The sequence below is a fragment of the Papaver somniferum genome, chromosome 2 (genome assembly GCF_003573695.1).
Source record: "Papaver somniferum cultivar HN1 chromosome 2, ASM357369v1, whole genome shotgun sequence".
NCBI lineage: Eukaryota > Viridiplantae > Streptophyta > Magnoliopsida > Ranunculales > Papaveraceae > Papaver > Papaver somniferum.
In genome coordinates, this window is record NC_039359.1 from 210,436,375 (window position 1) to 210,456,100 (window position 19,726).

Sequence of the window (19,726 nt, forward strand, 5' to 3'; positions counted from 1 at the left end):
CCACCAAACTGCCCATCTTTAGATGTTTATGATTAGTGTTTTCAAAAATACTACACTGGTTGAACTACTCAACATTTAAATAAACACGCCAAATTGAAAGTGTGGCCAGACTGCAATGGTGCATCCCAACTGATGTTGTCATTTCCTAATATGCATGCAACATAAAATGTTAATTAGACCCCAAAGATAAAATTCAAAGTTTGGTAGTGTAATTATGGTTTTAATGAAGATTAGGTGTTGAAAATAGGTCACGAACAATTTTTTTATGAAAAGGCTTTTCTGGTGATTTCCCTGTCTTCCAGTCTTCTTGAATCTGATGCTGATGATATTAGTAAGTTTCTTTTTGCTTCTCCGCAATGCTCGGTCGGCTTTAATTTCAGTTTGCTAAGTTTGTGTTCTAATGTTGTCTTTGATACTAAAGGAGGGATGGTTGGTAGTTTTGAATGTTTTTTGGGTTACAGTTAGGGTCACCGTGTGAAAAGAAGTTTGGTGAATGGTACTTTTCTGGTTGTACTTGGAATTTAAGTGTTGGGTATTATGATGTTTAGTTTGAATGAATTGTGAACTCTTGTAATGATTGATGGAATTTTGGGAATGTATAGAAGTAATGTTGGTGCTATCACTGTTATTTTTTCTAAGAGTTTTCGAGAATGTTATGCTCTTTGTTGAAGTTTATGGTATTGTGATATAATGGATTATTATTTATTACTGTGAATTTCTGTATAAGAAGATTGGATGATGTATAAAATGTAATTGGTAATGAACTCAGACCAGACAGAGAAGAATTGAAGAACAGGACTCATGAAGGAGGGGAAGAACACTACCAGGACTCATGAATTGAAAAAACTTGATATAATGCTCAATGAGCTGATGAATGTTAAAGGAATGTTTGTAGTATTGGACTTGTTTTTGTTGTTGTCTTCTTGTTTGTTGTTGAATCCATTAAAACACTTAAGCACCAAAATATTTTAGTGGATTCAGCAGCAAACAATAAACAACAACAAAACCAATTCCAAGTTAGAAAAGGCTCTCTCAGAGAAAAAGATTTTGCCCATATTCTGAAAACATGAACAAAGAAAAGGCTCTCTCAGAGAAAAAGATTTTTCCCATATTCGAACGCATGACCTCGAAGGAGTAAGGTAACATATAAATCCACCAAGCTGCCCATCTTTAGGTGTTTATGATAGTGTTTTGAAAAAAATATACTGGTTCAACTACTCAGCATTTTAATAAACACGCCAAATTCAAAGTGTGGCCAAAAATCACCAAAATCTCCAGAATCACCAAAATCAACATTTTCATAATACTCAGCTCACAGATGTATTCATGACACTCATTGTTCTCAAATTCAAGGATTTGAAGATAAAATTCAAATCAACTATAGCTCTATTCAGTCCAAGTTCCTCTTATGCAAGGCATTCTGATCTAGCTAAGACTGGAAGTTACTCTACAAATCTTAGACTAAACAATTCTCACACCAGAGTTGTCTTACGGAAGATTCCCCATAGTGGCTGCTACAATTGGTACTGCTATGGTATTGATACAGTTTCAACATTGGACTATAAGGATTCACTTGGTTATATTCTACAACAATTTCACTCTCTAGCACTGAGGTACCAAGGCTGATATGATTCATCGGTCAACTACTGGATTCCTGCAAACCATTATCCTGGTATGTATCAGTATACAAAATTGGCTCCACTGCCCGGGGGTAAGATTTTGACTCACTCTTCTCTTTTCAGTGTGCTATACTTTTTGAACTACTCAACATTTAAATAAACACGCCAAATTGAAAGTGTGGCCAAAAAGTACACCCAACACCCTCAAGACTAATTCCCTAGCTTTCTCTGGATTAGATTTTGACTTCCATGTTCTGCAAGTTATTGGGTTCTCCAAAACTATTTCTGCAAATCTTCTAAACACCTATAATCAAAATTTCTTTGGTAATCCTTTGAATTGGAATGCTATAAATAACTTGGGAGTCTGCAATTTGGTTTCTAAAAGATCCTACTCCTGGACTATGTGTGCTGTCAAAATTGCCTCTCAGCTACCACACTGGATTTCTGGTAAGATTTTTCATTACTCTCTCAAGCATTCTTGTATTAATATGTTATTATACCAGTTGGAGTAGTTCATATGAATGCCCAGATAAAACTATTAACCCCATAAAACAATTTAAAACCTTCATGATAACCCCCTTTCAAATTCCCCCTGCTATTTACTATAGTCACCATATCAAGCTCAAAACCAAAATTAAATACAACAACCACTCAACCAAGCATAATACAATAACCCAGAACCGCATATACATTCAATTGAACATCATTGTCTTTAAAACCAACACTATCAAATCCAATATCAGCACCACTAGCTTTAACTGTTTATCCATGAGAAACATATGCAATATTCACCCAAAAAACATTTACTGGAATACTTACTTTACCATCTGTAAGGGGATGGTTGAATACTGGTCAAGCTCCTGGTGCAACCCCAGAGGTCCCCACACCACTTCCAACAACCTTCTTGTTAGCTCCACTCCATTCTGGTGCAGCCCTCCTCCTTGGCACATAATAGTTTCCTCTAAGAGGAGGCATAGGCACTACTACATCCTCAGGAATCTCATTAGAATCAGTTATCTCCCCTGGTCTGAAGATTGCAATATCATAAGCATCCTCTGCCAATTGTCGCATCACTGGTGCCAGCATGAAGATAGTGGGGAAGACTACCACATCATTGGGGAGACCAAGAGTGTCATTCTCCCGAATCTTAGATTTGCATGCAACTGGAACTGGTGCAGAATAGAACCCCTGTCTAGCACCACCACAAACTACCTGCTCCTCCCCTACAAGCACCATACCTTCATTAATCACAAAATGGCCTTTTTCAGGATGAACGGCATACACCACCCACCCTTCATCAGCCCCTTAGAATTGAGGAAGTTGAGGTTCCAACGCATAAGCACTGGCACTATCATGCATAACAACCCTACCCAACACCTTCAGTACCAACTTGCATGTTTTTCTTTGGTTCCCCACTGCTGCTACTGCTTATCTCTACTACCTGTCAAATTGGAGAAATGGGGGAATCCCAATCAATAACACCATCACAGTTACTAATAAAGCCAATTACAACTATGAAATTCACTTTCAACACCTTGAACCTAAAAATTCTTCCATGATTATCAAAAATCAATACCTGGTTTTCTTGCATATTCATCTTAGCCTTCTTTTCCTCTGGTCTACCCATGGATTCCGGATTTGTAGACATGGATGGGTGATCATTCAGATTTAGATATGCATTATAACCTCGCTTAGACATAGCTTCAACAATTGGAACACTGAAGGGATTTTGCAGAGATGGAATGTGGAAGTTACAGAGTTACAGAATTGGAAATTAAAACTTATTTCTTTCAAACATGCCTTATAGATGATAAGACCAACAGTTAACACATCTCACCCATCCTTTTTCAATCCTCGAGATCAATTAGTTGAGATATCATGGAGGCACATGCCTACAAGTGCATGCAAAGACCTATTGAACGCCACCCCAACTTATTGGACGTTAAGAGGCGGCAGCAAACACTTGGCAGCTATTTGGCAAGCGGACTCTCTAAGAGGGCTACCCGTGACCCAAAGTCAAAACCCAGTACCGAATCGCAGCTGACCTCAACTGTTTTCGTCAGAGACGGGCTTGAAGTGGAAAGCGGGATACCCGTATCTGATCTGACATTTTCCTTTTTCGGACACGCTATTATATGAAGGACTGTTCTAGCAGGAAGAGCATTTTTAGTAGGTTACAATGAAGCCTCCCAACTGGTGCTGCCATCTCCTAGTATGCATAAAACATAAAGAGTTAATTAGACCCCAAAGATAAACATCAAAGTTTGGTGACCCACCAGATACTCCCTTAATGGCAGATCCAAAGAAGGTAAAAGTCTTAATGGGAATTAGGTGTTGAAAATAGGTCTTGATAGGGTAATGATGGTTATTAGAGTGAGGGGGACACGGATGGCTTTGAATGGGAGTAGTTAACAAAGTGACATGACGGCTAACTAAGCGCCATAAATGGAATTGAATTGGCACAATGAGGTATTTGAGGGGTTAATTAGCATAGAGATTACCATTTTCAGAGAGATCTTTAACATAAGAGGAAAGGTTTAGGTTTAGCAAACTAAATTGAGAGTATGGATGATCCTGCCCAGAATTCAACCAATTCCATCGGAAATCTTCCAAATGCACCACCAGTTACACTTGAATTTGCACAAGCCAAGTCAATTATCCCTTCTTTGATCATAGAGTAATTGTCTCAGTTAAGAGAAGATGCACAGTCTGAAATTGATCATCGGATTCAAGAGCAAACTCGTCAGAGAGAGGCTGTTCAGGAGCGGAAGAAAAGGAGATTTGAGGCTCTCTACATTGCATGGCTACCCAAGTTCTTAGAATGGAAAGAACGGAAGGATGAGGAAAAGGATGATAAGCAGGCCAAGACCCCAAAGTTTGGCAGTTCAACAGAAAGTGATTCCGAGGCCTCGGAAGGGTATGAGTATGAAGTGGAGGAAGTGGATACCAGTGACTTAGATTCGGATGCTGCGGAGGACAAGCAAAGGATGGATTCTTATCATGATGAGAAGGCGAGAAGGCGATTTCAATATGAACTTGCCAATCCCAAGATTTTTTCTCGCACCATGAGTGAGGGTGAACCTGTTGCAGTGAAGGTGAGCCGTTGAATCGCTGATCTCGATGATGAGTCAAGTGAGGAAGAAAGGGAAGAAGGGGATGAGGATAGTGATGATGAATCATCATCCAGTTACACTTCTCCTACACCATCTGATAGCAAGGACTATGGTGAAGAGGGTCTGGATACTGATGAGGATGAACGGTGGTAAGCTCATCAGAGTTACCAGGAAATTCTAGATTTTCAGGCATAGCATAAATCCTGAAAACGATCAACAAGTTTTTTGCAAAACAACTTTTCTGGTAATTTTCCTTCCTTCTACTCTTCCTGATGTTGGTGCGAAAGATGGTAAGTTTCTTTGTATTTTGAAAGTTGATGCGGACGGTTTTGGATTTCCTTTTATTTTGATTTTGTGGGCAAGTAGTAAGATACAGGGAATTTTCTTGTGTTTGGATTGTAAAGTTGAAAGGGGTAGTCGTTGTTTCAAGTTTTTAGTAATGGTTTGTAATGAAAGGGGTTTGGGTTATGGCCTTTTGGTGAAGTTATTTTGAGAATATGTAATGGTAGTTGTAATGGTAGTTTAAAGATTTGATCTTTTGAGGGTTTGATAGTTGTGTGAACTTGTGGTGCTGATGCGGAAATTAAAAAAACTTGATATAATGCTCAATGAGCTGATAAATGTTAAAGGAATGTTTGTAGTATTGGACTTGTTTTTGTTATTGTCTTCTTGTTTTTGTAAATGTACAAACAAGCAATGTTCTTGGTGAATGATTTTAAAATTCCAATGATTGTTAAGTAGAGATGGGTAGGAATGAATGAATTAATGAATCAATAGGGTATATAAAATGTTGTTTAAGATGGTGGGTATTACTCCAGTTTATAAAATGATGTAGGAGTAAGATTAATTCTAAGACTATTTTAGTCCCAATTCCAAAAAAAAATCTATGTGCAAGCCTAGTACTATTACTACTAATCCTAGCATGACAAAATATTAATTCAATAATCAGTATAGCCAAATCCAAACTCATCCAACATTGTTAAAACCAATCTGCATACAAAACCCCACCATGATTTAAGAATCAATTTTTTTTCAACAATCTATACATTCATTCTGTAGTTAACAGAAAAATCCAAACAACTACATTCTATCACCTGGCTTGTCGCTTAGTCCTTGGAAATGGTTGCTCAGATGCAGTCGTTTGAGAAGCAGGGACTGCTGTTGGTGTTGGTGGTTTCCTTGCAGTTCTACCCTTAATGTCGTCCCGATAGTAATCATCCCTGGATGTCCTTTGCAGGTCAAGTTTATCTACCTTTGGCAATTTATACTCATTCCTACAAATAACTGACGTACTGAATTCCTCGTCGACTTCATCACCAGCATATTTCCAGATTTGGGTAGGTGCACCTAACACAATAGACGTTCTTTTATTTTCCTGGTCTGGCACATAAAATACCTGCTTAGCTTGGGAGGCTACAACGAAAGGATCATCCTGGAGTCCCAACTTATCAAGATCAACCAAAATGTAGTCAAGCTTGTATTTTGAGACCCCTGCTTTGGTAACCCATTTACACCTGAAAAGTGGCAATTTCAGCGAATGATATGTCAGCACCCATATCTCTTGTAAAAAACCATAATAATCCGCCAGATTAAGGGTAATCCCCGCTTGTCTAATGTGCGTGTCAGTTGCCTCTACGTAAACCCCGCTATTATGGTTAACGGAACCATCATGAGATTTTGTGCGGAATAGGTATCCATTGATGTGATATGCTTCGTATGTCTCTACTTGTGCATTCGGTGGGATTGATACCTACCTTAACTCCTGATTGACGTTTTCCCTAGAGTCTGCCCACTCATTGTCAACCTGAAATACATTATAAGGATTAGCCTCCATCTCAACGCAAAAGTTACATAGCAAGAGTGACATTTTCTGTCAACTCTTACCACTTTTTGTAACCATTTGGCGAACTCTTCACGATGTTTTTGATCTAGCTGTCTATCACTTATACCAAGATATTTATCCTTCAAAAAATTCTGGTGTCGGCTGGACATTGCAATGATTAATGTTATTATCTTTACAGAAATTCGGACACAAAATCAAAAACTAAATAAAAAATGAGGTTATCTAATTAGATCTAGTTATACTTACTAAACTTAAGGAGCAACTTCAGGCGAATTCTGCAATACATAGAAATGTGCTTTATCAAACAGATCCTTATCAACACGAGGAAACTTAGGATTTGACATTGGTTTTCCCCTGAAAGAATAAGAATCTTCGCCAGTGTCAGATGTGTTGAGTTTGTCTGGTGGAATTCCGACTGTATCATTCATGCTTTGTTGGTGCTCACTGATAACCTCAATTGTCTCTTCCGCAAGGTTCCCTTCAGCAATGTTTCCTCCCGGTCTGTTTCTGTTTCGCACATGCTCTTTTATGACCTTCATGCACCTTTCAAACCGATACATCCATCGAAAGAATACAAGACTACAAATTTGCACTTCCCTAGTAAGATGCACAGTTAAATGAACCATGATGTCGAAAAAGGATGGAGGAAAGTATTTCTCGAGCAAGCACAATGTCATAACGAGATCCGACTGCAAATTTCTAGCTCTGCCACCTTGATTTCTTTGCTAGATATTGCACTGAAAAAGAAACAAAACCTGATAATAGCATATCTTGTTGACTGCGACATAATTGATTTAATCGCAATGGGCAAAAAATGTTGCATTAGTATGTGATAATCATGCGATTTTAGTCCGATAAGCTTTCGATCTTTTCGATTCACCAGTGTTGAAAAGTTTGAACAATACCCTTGTGGAACCTTTATCTCGGATAATGTTGCACAGAACTTGTCCTTTTCCTCCGGGCTTAATGAGTGACATGTTTCCTTTAGTATATATCCCGCTTTGCCATTTTCCCGAGGTTGCAACTCATCTCTAAAACCCATCTCCTTCAGGTCCATTGGAGAAGCAAGGTGGTCTTTCGACTTAAATTCATTGTTCAACAATGTTCCAACGGTACTCTGGCATACATTCTTTTCAACGTGCATGAAATCTATGCAATGGTGGACAACATGATACCGCCAGTAGGGGAGGAGCTGGAACCATATATTGAACTTTTTCCAGTAGCGCCTTTCGGTCTCCTTCCGATTCCCCTTCCCCTTTGTTGGGGAGGAGATGGTCTTTTCGATTCTCTTCATCTTTCCACCTCTTCCAGGGTTATCCTTCACGAATTCCACCACAATGTTCTTCCGTCCCTTTCCTTATTTATTCTTTATAATCTTTACCTCGTTGTATATTTGTGACGGGGTCATAAGTTCCGGAGCCTTTTCAGTTTCTTCTTTTCCTTTGAACCCCTTCTGACATCTGAATGGATGATCGTATGGTAGGTATCTTCTATGTCCGGTATAAACCTCTTTTCTACAACGTTTTAGCCTAACATAGTAAGTATTTCTCCCACACACCTTACAGGCGTCTCGTCCCTGGTAGGGGCAACCACACAGTGTATCAAGAGCAGGGTAATCATTTATTGTCCATAAAACAACCGGACGTAGAGTAAACATCTCCTGTTTCAGCGCATCAAAACGTTGGACTCCCTCAAACAATTCCTTGAGATCCTCGACAAACGGTTGTAACATAACATCAATGTCCTTACAAGGCCCCCCATCTATAATTAATGACAACATGGTGAACTTTCTCTTCATACACAACTCTGGCGGAAGGTTGTAAATCACTGTCAGAATTGGCCACACACTGTGCTGTTTTTGCATGCCTTTGTTTACGTCAACCCCGTCAGCCGAAATGCCTAGCCGCAGATTTCGAGGATCATCACGAATTACGGGATACATTTCATCTATATTTTTCCATGCTGGTGAGTCCGTCGGATGCCGTAAAACACCCTCTTCTTTTTTATGGTGTCGTGCCACAATAAATATTCGATAATTCTCTTTGATTGAAACAACCGTTTCAGTCTTCGGATAATTGGGAAATACTACAAGACTTTTGCCGGAATTTTTTCATAAACCTCGTGGGTGGTGTCGTCAACTTTCCATCTTGATTCCCCACAGGTGGGACACTTGATGTCATCCTTGTATTTCTTCCTATAGAGAATGCAGTCATTGATGCATACATGTATCTTTTCGTAACCTGAACCCAAATCTCTCATCACCTTCTTAGCTTCATATGTACTTTTCATCATCTCATTTTCTGGAGGGAGCATGGATTATAACATTGGTAGAAGTTCATTAAGAACTTGTCGGAAGCTCCGTGCTTGCTCTTCAAGTTAAACAGTTCACACATTGCATATTTTTTTGTAAAATCCTTACATCCTTCGTATAGGGGTTTCCCAGCATCATTGAGTATCCATTGCATTTTCTCAGATTCCTTTGAAAATTTTTCTCCTAATAAAGCATTAACCATTTTTATAGTCTCTGCAGCATGTGCTGGTTCATTAAAGTGCGTACCGTCGCTGCCATTACCATCCAGAAGTGTCCACCATGATGACTCATCTCCTTCTTCGTGCTTAGTCCATACGACATATTTTGAATGAATCCAGAAGTATATAAGTGATACTTAACTTCACTTGCCTTGTGCACGTAGACGTTGAGGCATTTCACACATGGACATAAAATCTTAACTTTGCCCTTGTTGTATGGTTTCTGTTTCCCAGTCGCAATATCATGTTGGTATTATGCATAGCAAACTTTATAAATGCATTGACTCCGTCTGATAATGCGGTTTGGTTCTATCGGTATACATCCAAGATTTATCCATTACTCTAGGATCCACTCTAGGATCCATTATGAATTCTCAGATACCTGGACGGAGAAAAAACTTGTCAACATCTTGTGAAAATGTTATTGTGGTCCGAATAAAACTACGAAATAATAAAACTTGTCACAAAGAGTAATCACAAATCACAATGTGAGTTCAGTTATCATATATGAATCATACAAATAATCAGAGGTTATCTACCTACATACAGTTGCATGTGAAGACGATATTTACCCTACTATGACCATTAGAGTTACAATCTCAGTTAACAAAGCAGTACTGAAAAGAATTACTTACACGGTCGATCAGATTAATCCGCAAAGCAAAACTGACAGGGGAATATATGGTTTATCCAGGAGATGAATCAGATGATCAAAGTAAACAACTTGTTTTGTTTTCTAGGGGGAGGTTAGAAGATTTAAGAGCAGAAACATGAAATGATTTAAGACGAGAGAGATGAACACGTAGGGTAAATGGAGATTTGGCAATATCTTTACTAATAAATAATTTGGCAAAATATTTAAGGGCATATCGTAAATAATTTGGTAAAATAGGTAGGTAAAGATCCTTCAATTTGCATGTTGCACGTTCTATGTTTAGAATTTTCTCAGTCAAATCTTGTTATCCTGCTGCATAATTTTCTGCTTTGACGGCTCTAAATGACCAGAGTTAGATGCGATGCAATTATATTTTTTTGTTCGTACCCGAATTCAGAAAATAAATCAAAATGAATCAAAAATAAATAAATAAATCAAAATGATAGGTAAAAAGCGGAGTACGTGTTGCTGCAGTTGTTATAACGGTGCTAAAGTAAAAACTATCTTTGTATAAAGTGGAGTACGTGTTGGTGCAGTTGAAAATAAAAATCGTAAGAACTGCTATGGCCCCAATTAGAATTAAGTGAACTAAAACACACTACTATATTTGTGTGTTCTGTCCAATTAGAATTATTATCTAAAACCAAAGCTTGATTCATCCAATTAATATAATAGGTTTGATCATTGATGGATTTTATTAAAGTTTGTCAATCTTATTCAAATATAACATGATTAAATTTTGTGCCAGAGTAACAACTGCCAGCATAGCCTTACATTCCATCTCCTCAGCTACAACTCCTATCTTCATTCCTCCATTGAAGCATTGTCCTTGCACCCGAATGCAACTACCTGCACAATTCCTAACTATTAGCCCTATTCCACCTTGTAATGAATCTGGCTTAAAAGAAGCATCAAAATTTGTAAACATTATCAGGAGGTTTCCATCTTAGCGGCTGCACAACCCTATTAGTAGAAGAAACAAGATTAGTTCCAGGAGGCACAAGTTTATTAATGACATCTATTTACATTGTCTTATTTGGAGTTATGTTCTGAAAAATCTTTGAACATCAAATTGTCCAAATTGATATTTCAAATGTCCTGCACCAAAGGTAATATTATTTCCTGCAGAAAACCAAGAGAGAATCTAGCTCCTAAATGAACAATGATGTACCATAATATTACTAACATTGATATTTAAAACCAAACAAATAATTTCCATATCTAGCTAGTTTATCTCTTGTTGGGACTATATCTTTTAAGCACTTCCAAACAAATAATTTAACTTCCACAAAGCTTTCCATACCTGTGGAGAAACAGAATTAGTACCTGCAAAAGTATTAGATACACTAGACAACACATTATAGACACTCTTAACAGAGAATTGGCCTTTGCTATCTGGAAGCCAAATAAGAGTATGGAGTCCAACTCACCCACCATTGAGTTCTGGTGGTACTCCGTAGCTGGTGGTACTCCGAAAATATGAATACTATGAAGTAAACGATTTCATCAAATGTGAATGCTTCCACCTTTTCCTCTAAGTAGCGCGCTTTAACGGTTTCGTTCTACAAAAACAACACACAAGCTCAGGTGGCTTGAGTGCAAGATCCGGTGTTTGATTTTAAAAAACCCAGCTACCGCATCTAGGATGATGTTGTGCTTATCCTTGATTTGTTGAACACTTCTTCCTCTCGGGTTCTCATAATCTTGGCTAAATTTGTTATGTATCTTCGCCCAAAGGGTCTCGGTCGAGGAGCGATCTAGAACTCGACTTTCGGCTTCCCCTGCTTGGTGATTTCCAAATTTTCTGCGGAGTCAAACGATGCCATTTGTTGTATGTGGAGGTAGGGAATGAGTAGGTTCTCTAATAGGATACAAGTGGAGTGCACGTGCGTTGCTTGTCGAACGCCGGGTTCAAATACGCCTTCTTCCCTGTTAAACCAATTGCTTAGCATGATAGAACACCGTTGCGAAGTGAAGAAAAACAAAATCGATTGAATACAGTAACAGATTCTCCTTTCCAGCTATATAACAACGCCAGCCTAATATACAATGTAACTTTTACTCCTTACAGCAACAAAAGCAAATTCCTAAATCCATTAACATCCACTAGTAACAAAAATTAACTCAACCTAAACCAAATTCCATAATTTCCGTCACAAGAATCACACAAAACATCAATTGTTTCAACCAATTAATACTAAGATATGAAAGACCTAAATTGGTTTATGATCATAAAAATATGAAAGACCTGAACAAAACAAAAGAAACCCTGACAATAAAAAACTCTTAAAATTCTTACTAAGATATAGAATCACAGCCAAGATCATAAAAAACTCTTAAAATTGAGAGAACCCTAGGTTTACATAATACAGTAGAAAACGATTTTAGAGTTGGGAAAGGTATATACCTGAAACCCGAGCAATAGTAATTTCAAATTAATAAAATAAAAACATCCCCCATTCATAAAATTAAACAAGTAAGTTTGAATTTAATTTGATAAGAGAAGGAAAGAATTCCTTACCTAGGGTTTCTCTATTTCGCCTCTTCCAGTCTTTCTCCCGCACAAGTAAGAGAAGGAAATAAAATAAAATTCTACTTTGATTAACCAAAATGCCATTGTACCTAGGTTTATCACGTCATTATGACATTGTGGGTTAGAATATGTGCCAATTAGACTAGGGTACGTGTTTGATTAAAGCTTTCTCTTGGGAATAGCCGTGACCCTACAAGAATATAATTTATTCCAGAGAGAGAATAAACAGGGAAACCAAAGGGATTAACAAGGAAACCAAAGGGTCAGAGAGCAAAAAAATTCAGAGAGAGAATTTGTAGAGGGATATTACTGTTTTCTGAATTTTTCTCAATCAAATCAAATCAATCAAAATGGCTGGTGATGATGATCAACACAGACCAAAGGGTAAAGCCCCCATGACTGAAGAGAAACTATTGAAAGAGTTAGAAGAGAAAGAAAGATGTGAAATGCTATCAGCCACTATGTAGATGATTGGGAAGATGAACAAGGATGATCTGGAGAAGGTAAACAAGAGAGTCAATGACTTGTTATATGATATTGAAGTCCCTACACTCTGGGAAGAGATGCATGCTGCAGTGGATTTAATCAAAGCATAAGAGAAACCAGTTGAAAAAGAGAAACCAGTTGAAAAACCGGTACAGATTTTGCAAAACAAGCGTCGTTTTGATCTTTTCAAAGATGAAGAAGAGGAGGAGAAGTTCTGGGAAATGCATGCTAAAAAGATGAGGTTGGCTGAAAAGGCAGTAATGAATAAAGAAAATGACAGTGATGCTTCCGAAGATGAAGAGCCTGTTGCTTTTTTTGGGTATCGAAGTGATACAGAATCTGCTCTAAGAGTGATGATTGAGGATTTTCACCAGGATGAGAGATTTGGGATTAATGATGCAGTGTTGGCCCAAAAGACCGATTCTGAAGCGGGCGATGCAGATGAAGACGAGGAGGAAGAGTGGTTTGATGAGGATCAAGAGGGGCCTGGCGAGGAAGAAGAGGGGTCTGATGATGAGGAGGAAGAGGCGTCTGATGAGGAGAAAGATGAATCTGATGATTCAGATTCCGAGTGACGGGTATGACAATGAGTAAGCCTTATCGACATTTGGATTCTTCTGTAGAGAGATGGTGGATTTTTGGGTAAGTGCTCGAATGGAAATGATGACATAATGTTAATAAATATCTATTATCAAAGTACAGAGAAGAATTCGAATGGAGAAGGGTCTAATGCAAATGGTAAGTCACTGAATCATGTTTTCTTTTTTGGTTCTGGCAATGGAGACTGAAAATGCAGGGGAATGTTATGTTTATTTTGCTTTTTTCTTTTTCTTTTTGATATTTAGATTTTTTGTGGGTAAGATGGTGAAATACTTGTAAATGGGTATGTTTAAGTTTATGAACATGTAAATGTTGCTCAACACTGAATGAACAGAACGGTTGTAACTTTTTTAAATGCAATATGATGAAGTCGGCTTATTTATATTGTCCAATGATTGTGCGTCGATAATGTTGGAGATGCAGGGTGTATTCTAGAAACTAAAACTACAATCAAAGAACTGGATCATGTACAAGACTAAGATAGTAAGATGTATCAAAAAAAAAATGCATATTGACAACAAGTCACTTTAGTGTTTTTCTATCCAGTATAATTCACTTGATAGAGTGGCATATACACACCTAGTCTTAATCTACAATCTGGCAAAGGGACAAATTACGAACATCCATATATGTTCGATCTTTAGATATAAATATCAAATCATAGTGACTAACAATAATTGGCTTGCGTTGGTTTCATCGTATTCGACTTGCACATAATTGACATGAGCACTACTTGGTGGAGCCTTATGCACACCTAATTTAATTATACAATCTGACAGTGAATACAAATCACAGTGACTTCTGAGATGCTGCTTCTCAAAACAGAATACAAGCTTAATTCACCAATGATGGCATCATACAAATACTATGTCTTAGTTTAAGATCATCTGTCAACTGACATATAAAACTACTTGGTGGAGGCATAGATCATGCAATTGAGATGTTCATAATCACAATACATTCTCAAAAAAGGATACAATTCACAGCAACATAATAAACATAAAATCTGAAAGATAGAGATGTTCATAATCACCAAAACATTCTCAAAACAGGATACAATTCACAGAAAACATAATACACCTAAAATCTGAAAAATAGAGATGTTCATAATCACCATCAGAAATTGTACCATTCAAAATCAGTAGTGTGTAACCTCCAATTTGAAAAATCATTAAACCCCCAAATGAATGAATGAGAAATACCTTAGATGAAGATGACCAAGATTTTCATTTCCAAAATTATGAATCACTAGCAATACTTCTATGAGAGATCTCTTAAACTTAAATCTAGGCCTGAATCGATCTTTCACAGAAGAATCAATTGATTCATTGTTGTTGATGAAGTTTTCTGCATATGAATCTCCAAGAAACCCCAAATGAATATTACATGAAGATAATCATCGTGGAATTAATTCAGTGAATTCACCCAGTCTTCGATTAGAAAGCAGAGGACGAACTTGGTGATGGTGGTGGTGGTTCGCTCAATTCACCAACTTTGAATTTAGGGTTACAGGTTAGAGAAGATTGAATATTCAATCAACCAAATCCAAACTCTGTAATCTAAGTCGAAATTGAGTAAAGATTGATGGAGATTTTAGGGTGTGAAATTGATGAAGATGAAACTGGATTTCGATTCCGACGAAAAAAAAAGGATTCGAGAGAGATTTCTGCTGCTGATCGTTTGGGAGAAAGCATACACTATGTCTCAGGCGTTTGTTGACATTGTGTTGGTAGTTGCCCATGCTAGCTAAAGTTCAAGATATGGCCCTTGTTAACTAATTAAAATTAAATAAATAAATATACAAAATTTGTGCAGGGACCTTATGTTTGACCATTTTTTGATTTTAATTGTTGGTAAAGCAGTTAAAGACATGGATAGGGTTTAAGGGTTGTCTGCAAGCCGGGCATGTTCAGGATTTCTTACTTGCAATTTTAATTATGGGGAACATGCAGTTCATTGTAATTGGTTTTAAACATAGACATGATCATGTGAGGGACATTTTATATGATATACTATGGAGAGCCGGTATTTCTGCAAAGAAAGAAGCGGATATCAATTTTTTGACTGATCCACTCAAAGGGAAATCGACGCTCAGACCAGCAGATGCTTTAATTTTTGGGTGGGCTAACGGAAAACATGCATGTGTTAATCTTACTGGGGTTTCTCCATTAGTAGGAATTGGACATGGTACGTTTATAGTCGGGCAAGCGGCGTTGAGGGCTTCCTCAGGTAAGATACCGAAACATGAGAAAGCGTGTCTTGATAATGGGCATACCTTTATTCCTTTTGCTTTTGATGCTTTTGGTTTTTTAGCTCCGGAGGCAGTTGGGCTCCTCAGAAGAGTCCAGAAAGTCATGCACAGTAATGTCATGACTCCTGGTTCGAGGGAGTTTGTTTTCCATAGGTTAGGTTGCAATTCAAAAAGGGATCGCGGCGCAGCTTGTTGCGTGTTTGCCTATTTCGTTTAGGGATGGCCATTTGCCCCATCCAAACCCATCCCCGTGGGTACCCGCCCCGTTCGGGTAGGGTTTTACCCGCACAAATGGAGATGGGATCGGGTATGGGTAATACCCGAAAACTAAGCTACGGGGATGGGATTCAAGGTCCCCGCCCCATACCCGGCCCGTATCTTTCACAAGTTAGGGTTTTATACTTTTATGCAACAATGTGTATAATTTTTATACTTCCACCACTTAGTCGAGATTTATTTCATTTATCATATTCTCGATCGTTCTTGTACATTCATCACTTTCGTTCTTTTTTTTGTGATCAAACACATTCTCTAAAAGTTAAAATACAGAAAATGAAGCAGATAATGAAATGGTTAACGTGGACGAAGATAGAACGGGACAGGAAAAAACAGAAAAATTAATAAGTCATTAACAGATTCTTTTGTTCACTTTAAGATAAATTACTGAATTTAAGATTCTAGAATGCGTCGTTCTTACGTTATTATTTTTGTTTGAATCATATTTAAGTTTTGATTATAATAAAATTTATGTATTAACTCAATGTTACGGGTAACCCATGGGAAACCCGCCCTATATGGGTATTCCCCATACCTGCCCCGCCACAATTCATATGGGTAACGGGGCGGGGATGGGTATTTTTTTTACGAACGGGGCAGTGACTGGGATTGACACTACCCGCCCCATGATCATCCCTAATTTCGTTGATGTAAAATATTATTATTAATTAGATCTTATTGTTAGTTACTTGGTCAGGTACTTATATGGCTTGATACATGAGACAAACATGCGAACCCTGGTGAACCATAATGCTACAGTTATGGCCTTCAAATTAGGCTACCGCCTCGTTTTACTCTTAAAGATAACGCTGTGGGAAATTAAGAGATGGGACGGGTCAGGAGAGGATAATAATGATGTATTTTGACAAATCAAGATATGTCAATACACCAGCGTCACATAATGCCTGTAAACCCTGGTAAACCGTGCATGATCAATAAGTGCTGGTCTATGAATTTTACAAAAAATCAATTATGATAGTAGTAATAATGTAGTAGGAAAAATTGCGTCTGAAATTCAATAAGGAAGGACTATTTTGTTAAATAAGGAAGGTAAACTTTTAATTTTAACAAGTGTACTATCTCATTGACATGAATGATTAACGTGTCAGGATATTTAGAGATTTCTTTAGGGTTTCAGCAAGAATATAGGCGTCTAATTAGAACTGACGATCAGTAGTCTAATCCTAGAATCCTAATGCAATATTTTTCTGTTGGGTCTCGCAAAATCCCAAAAATCGCACTTTCCATATATCACCTTGATTTTCGTTTGTTATATTCATGGTAAACATAACCCACCCACTATATTTAGATTTGTATACTAGATATTTATAGGAAAAAATAATATATTTAGCTAGATTTGGATCCTAGATACCTCGTTCATAAGTAAAAGAACGAAGGAATTGAGAGGATGAGTTTTAATGAGAAATGTGTTGTTCCTGCCAATGGTCTTGTTAATAATGATCCTCCTCCTGTGAAGGGCTTTTCTTCATGGGATGACTTTGTGGAAAGCATTGGTGATATACTAGAAGAGTATGTCGATGAAGAATGGGAATTAGTTCATATTAATAAAATGATCCATGTTGAAGATGATCTTCCTCCTAAGGGTTTTGCTTCTTGGGATGCATTTGAGAAAAGCTATGGTGAACATTTGGATAATGATTATAACGAATAAGAACATGGGAAGCCACCAAGACCATCAAATTTATGGCTGAGCACTCGGCATAGACTAAATTCAAGTTTTTTACATTATTTTTAGTATGCTAATTTTGTTAATTGTGTAAGCAAAATTATGTAGCAGTCAAAGGCCTACTGTTCAATTGTGCTCTCAATTCTGATTTTTTTTTTGGTTAAGTTTGTCAGATTTGGCATTGCAATTTATGAAAAATTTTGCTATGTTTTCAACTCTAATACAAGACTCAGTATATAGTCCCTATCATATTCATGATCCCACAACAAAATCATGGTTAACCCTAACTCTTTAGATCCAAATCTCTAAGCCAAGCCCCCTTAAACACATTACTAGTTCACTCTGTTTCATCAAGAGATTGATACTCCAACAGATGAACAATGGACAGAAGTTAAACAACATATCCACTTGGAATCTAAACAAAATATTGCATCCTTAAATATTAAACATTCACAAAAAGTAAACTTACAAGCAGCTTTACAAACAGACTAATTAAACATCTAAAAAAAAACATAAGATACACTAATAACACACACACACAAAAAAAAAAGTCATAACTAAACAAAATATGATGGATCGAGATGTGATTCAATACCATTCTTGCATATCATAACCATGAAAACAAAGGACTAGATCATTTAGAATCCCCTTCTTCTTCACTGCTGTTGTCGACAATCGTAACCACATCTTTGTATGGCCGAACATCATCAACATCATCGTCTTCATCTTCATCCTCAAGCGCTGGCTCAAACCAAAAGAAGTGTTCTGGATCGTCTAAATCATCATCATCATCATCATCATCATCCTCAAAATCATACTCATCATCCTCAGAATCATACTCATCATCATCATCATCCTCAGAATCATACTCATCATCCTCTTCATCGTCCTCCTCTTCTTCATCGTCAACAACATCATAATCATCATCCTATTCATCTCCAAAACAAGGAACAACCTTACAACCAAAATAACCAACAATCCCGTTGTCTTCATCATCGAGAAGAAGAAATCGGAAGGAAGTTACTACTATAAAAGTCATTTTCTCTGGTTTGATACTAAAACTTTAAGTTTTTGATACTGAAACCCTAGGTTCAGTTTAGAGAGAGACTTGGAAAAGAAAAAGGCGAGTAGTAGTACTCTCCTAGTCTCCCTTGCTCGTGTTTTATACCGTGACACACGTTTTCACTTTACGATTCAACCTCTAGCTTAGCCACGTATAAGCATGATAACTTGGCTAGTGAACAAGTATAGTTTTGGAAAATAAATAAATACAGTATAATATAAAATAAAAAAATTGGGTGGAAAATTAACATCAAGGAATTTAACTTGGAAGAAATATAAATTGGTTTACAAGCTCGTCCAAGAGTGACATCGGTAAAAATGGAAAATTAACATTAAGCAATTTGGCTCGGTGGAAATACTCCCCGGAAACTTAGATTTGGACGAAAAATTCTTCCTAAGGTCGTGACATCGAAATAAATAAAAATTGGTTTAGAAGCTCGTCCAAGAGTGACATCGGTAAAAATTGAAAATTACCATCGATCGTGACATTGAAATATAAATTGGTTTACAAGCTCGTCCATGAGTGAAATCGGTAAAAGTAGAAAATTAAATCAATTTATCTTGATGATCTCTGGAAACTTAGATTTGGATGAAATATAATTGCTAAGATATCTTGACATCGAAATAAAAATCCGGGGTTTATAAGTTTGTCCAAGAGTAACATCGGTAAAAATTGAAAATTACCGTCAATCAATTTATCTTGGTGAAGATATTCCCCGGTAAACTTAGATTTGGGCGATAAATTATACTTGCTAAGATTGTGACATCGAAATATAAATTGGTTTATAAGCTCGTCCATGACATCAGTAAAAATAGAAAATTAATTCAATTTATCTCGGTGATCTCCGGAAACTTAGATTTTACAAGCTCGTTCAAGAGTGACATCGGAAAAAATGGAAAATTACCATCAATCAATTTATCTTGGTGGAAATACTCTTTAAAACTTAATTTTGGATGAACTATACTCTTTATGATCGTGACATCGTAATAAAAAATGGTTTAGCTGAATAAGCCATGTCCAAGAGTGACATTGGTAAAAAAACTTGGATATCGAGTCTTGTGGACGAAGCCA

The 19,726-nt window shown here is 37.2% G+C and overlaps 1 protein-coding gene across 1 annotated transcript; it reads left to right on the forward strand.

Moving 5' to 3' along the window:
• The first annotated feature begins 3,909 nt into the window (after window positions 1-3,909).
• LOC113352716 (prothymosin alpha-like) lies at window positions 3,910-13,353 on the forward strand. The gene is made up of 3 exons (XM_026596503.1): window positions 3,910-3,927; window positions 4,310-4,714; window positions 13,195-13,353. The coding sequence occupies exons 1-3, from the start codon at window positions 3,910-3,912 to the stop codon at window positions 13,351-13,353; spliced, it is 582 nt and encodes a 193-aa protein (XP_026452288.1).
• Window positions 13,354-19,726: the final 6,373 nt, after the last annotated feature.